General features: G+C 32.2%; 1 protein-coding gene across 1 annotated transcript; it reads right to left on the bottom strand.

Annotated features, from left to right (window-relative positions):
* Nucleotides 1-1,055: 1,055 nt before the first annotated feature.
* Nucleotides 1,056-2,539, bottom strand: LOC110731118 (protein FAR-RED IMPAIRED RESPONSE 1-like). The gene is made up of 3 exons (XM_021910952.1): nt 2,093-2,539; nt 1,251-1,907; nt 1,056-1,079 (listed from the first exon to the last, which is right to left on the bottom strand). Exons 1-3 carry the CDS (start codon nt 2,537-2,539, stop codon nt 1,056-1,058), a joined length of 1,128 nt encoding a protein of 375 aa, XP_021766644.1.
* Nucleotides 2,540-3,217: the final 678 nt, after the last annotated feature.

Genomic DNA, 3,217 nt, shown 5'->3' with positions numbered 1-3,217 from the left:
CTATTGTCCATTAATCTAGCAATACCGTAGGCCATTGCCTTACAAGTTACAACTGCAACTTGTGGTGTTACTTTTACATGTTTTCTCATGTTATTGAAATCTCCTTAATTGTATAGGGTTTGATTATGTTATTTGTTTTGCAGCTGATAATCTTGACTAAACTTCGTGAAAAGTACACCCTGGGAATAATTACAAGTGAAGTGAACACTATTCAATCTGTTAAAGAAATTGCTCAGAAGAAGAAAAAGAAAAGTAAAGTTTCTGTTGCTGACAAAGAAGAAAATGCTGAAAAAGAAGAGCCTAAAGAAGAAAAAGTTCAAGGAAGAAAGAGCAAAAGACTGAAGAAAGCTGAATGTTAGGGAATTAAATAGTTAGTAGTGATGATTTGTCTTTTTTGGTTTAGGGAATTGGGTAAATTAAGATTTTATCTACTTTTAAGTAGTCTTTGAATGATGTAAAACTGATTTATAAACAAATTTTACCAATAGAAGCCTACCCTTTTTTACTATAGTGATGATTATATTTGAATTAAAATTCAATCTTTTATTTGTTTTTACTTCACATACCTTGCTATATATAGCCGTTTTCATTTGAAATATTTGTTCATTTGTTAAATGAGCAAACAGATGTTTGCTCATTAAATGATAGATCAATGCATTCTTGCTCATTTGATAAATGTTCAAAGAATTTCTTGCTCATTTGATAAATGAATAAAGAAATGTTTGCTCATTTAAGAAATGAGCTTTTACCTTTTTTGATTATTTGCTAAGTGAGCAAGGAATTACTTGCTCATTTGATGATTGAGAAAAGATATGTTTGCTCATTTGACCCAAGGAGAGCTGATTTTGGATTGGGAGATGAAACAAGAGTGCAATTGTTACAAGTTCATATAATAGCTAATTTGCTCACTTGCCAAATGAGCAAATAATTATTTGCTCATTTGACAAAATGAGTAGTTAACTATTTGCTCATTTGATTAATGAGCAAGGAATTATTGCTCATTTGAGAAATGAACAAATATTTAGTCACTCATTTGAATATGTTCTATTTTCAATTCAACAATATTGCAAAGCATTAAACTATGATTAGTACAAAATTAGTAATATATTATTAAATATAAAAATTCAACAAAATCTTATATGTATATAAAAGTACCATTACACTTTTTTTGGACAATTTCTAATATCATGATGACTCAATTCACCACAACCTCTACATAATCTCTTCTTTTTTTGGTTTTGTTCTACAACCTTTTCTTTTTCTCCCTTAAGCCTTTTTGCACTTCTACCTCTTGTTTCAACATTTGACACATTAGTCTCACTCGCTTTCTTTTTTGAAGTCTCTTCATTTGATACATGAACTCCAGTCCCTTTATTCTTTGAAACTTTTGGAGGTTTGACAATTATTTCAGTTGGCACACTAGCTCCAATCAATAGCTCAATGTCTTGCTCTTTGTTTTTTGCACTTCCAGCTGTTGTTTCATTATTTCTTGCAATCCTCTTTGCTTCCAAATCCTTTCTTATTCCTTGAAGATTTATCACAAGGTCTTGAATATCTTCATCTTTGCCTTCTGCCAAACTTACACAAGTGTGTATCTCTGACCATAAATCATTTAACAATTTTTTCTTGTCTATTATATTAGCACATTGCTCCAACAGGTTTCCTCCCAAGTCAAAAATTGGTTTCTTTAATGCCATAGTAGTCCACCTGTGTAGCATATACTGCTTGGGAATGGTTTCAAACCTTTTTGCTTTCCAAACCCAAATCATATGTCTACATGGAATTCCTTGCCTATAAAATAGCTTGCAAGAACATGTGGTGTCATAGTTAGTTGGATTAAACACAACATCAGGTGTTCTAGTCCGATTTCCTTCACTTACTGTTGCAACTTCCAATTCATTTTCTTTCTTCAATTCATCAACACCACAAGAAAACAAGCAATTTCAACCTCGTATTGAAATTCATAAAAGACAGAGTTAGTATATAAATGTGAGGCATGCTTTTCTATCCCTAGTGGTGTTTTGCACTCAGGATATTTGTGCTTTGAATCATTATCATTCTGACCTTGAGTGTGTCTCTAGGCATCAATTACAGCTTCATATCTCAAGTAAAACTCAACAAGTGACACATGAGGATTGGTAAAGGAGTAGAAAAAGTTGTTTTCACTTTCGGATCTTGATGTTGTACGCATTATTCCTCCAAGGAACACATCTCTAAAATAGGCCGGAATCCACTTGTCTCTTATCTTGTACATATAACCTAACCATTCATGTTGTTCCAAGTGGTATTCAATTATCACCTTGTTCCACCTTTCTTCAAACTCAGCAGGTTCAATTTCAAGGTGCCAAACGCAAGCACATAATTTTTTTAGGAAACCAGTTTCTTCTTGCATGATTGATTTCTCCACCTTATCTGGTAACTTTTTCGTTATGTGCCACATACAGAACCGATGTTCAGTCTTCTTAAACACACTTCTAATAGCAATTTTCATTGCTGGATCCTGATCTGTGATCATATAATTAGGTTCATTCCCACCCATTGCCTTGAGGAATGATCTGAACAGCCATTCAAATGACACGATATCTTCCTTTGCTATGAAACCAGCAGCAAAATTAATGCAATTCTTATGATGGTCAACGCCTGTAAATGGAGTAAACACCATGTTGTACCTGTTTACACATACAAAATAAAGTTTAAATGAACAAATAATTTAATACTCATTTGAAAAATTATCAAATAATCGATTGCTCATTTGTCAAATGAGCAAATAACTCAATGCTTATTTGTGAAATAAGCAAACAATTCTTTGCTCTTTTGTCAAATGTGAAAATAATTGAATGCTCATTTGTCATATGAGCAAATAACTCAATGCACATTTGTGAAATGAGCAAACAATTCAATGCTCATTTGTCAAATGAGCAAATAATTCAATGCTCATTTGTCAAATGAACATGCAATTCAATGCCCATATACATACTCTTATCAAAGAATATTAGACTTATGGGGATATTCAATTTTCACATAGAAGTAATGAGCAATTAAACTAATTTTATTTAAAACAAAGTCATTAATTTCAGCCATAGCTAGTAATAACACATAAATGAATTACCTATTGGTTTGGTATGTGGTATCAAAGGATACCATATCACCAAATAGAGCATAACTCTTTTTACAAAAGGGGTCTACCCACAATGCTCTACAAAGGCAATAATCTTCA

The sequence above is a fragment of the Chenopodium quinoa genome, unplaced genomic scaffold (assembly GCF_001683475.1).
Source record: "Chenopodium quinoa cultivar QQ74 unplaced genomic scaffold, ASM168347v1, whole genome shotgun sequence".
Classification (NCBI taxonomy): domain Eukaryota; kingdom Viridiplantae; phylum Streptophyta; class Magnoliopsida; order Caryophyllales; family Amaranthaceae; genus Chenopodium; species Chenopodium quinoa.
Note: the sequence above shows the minus strand (reverse complement) of the source record. Positions and strands in the feature narration are given on the sequence as shown.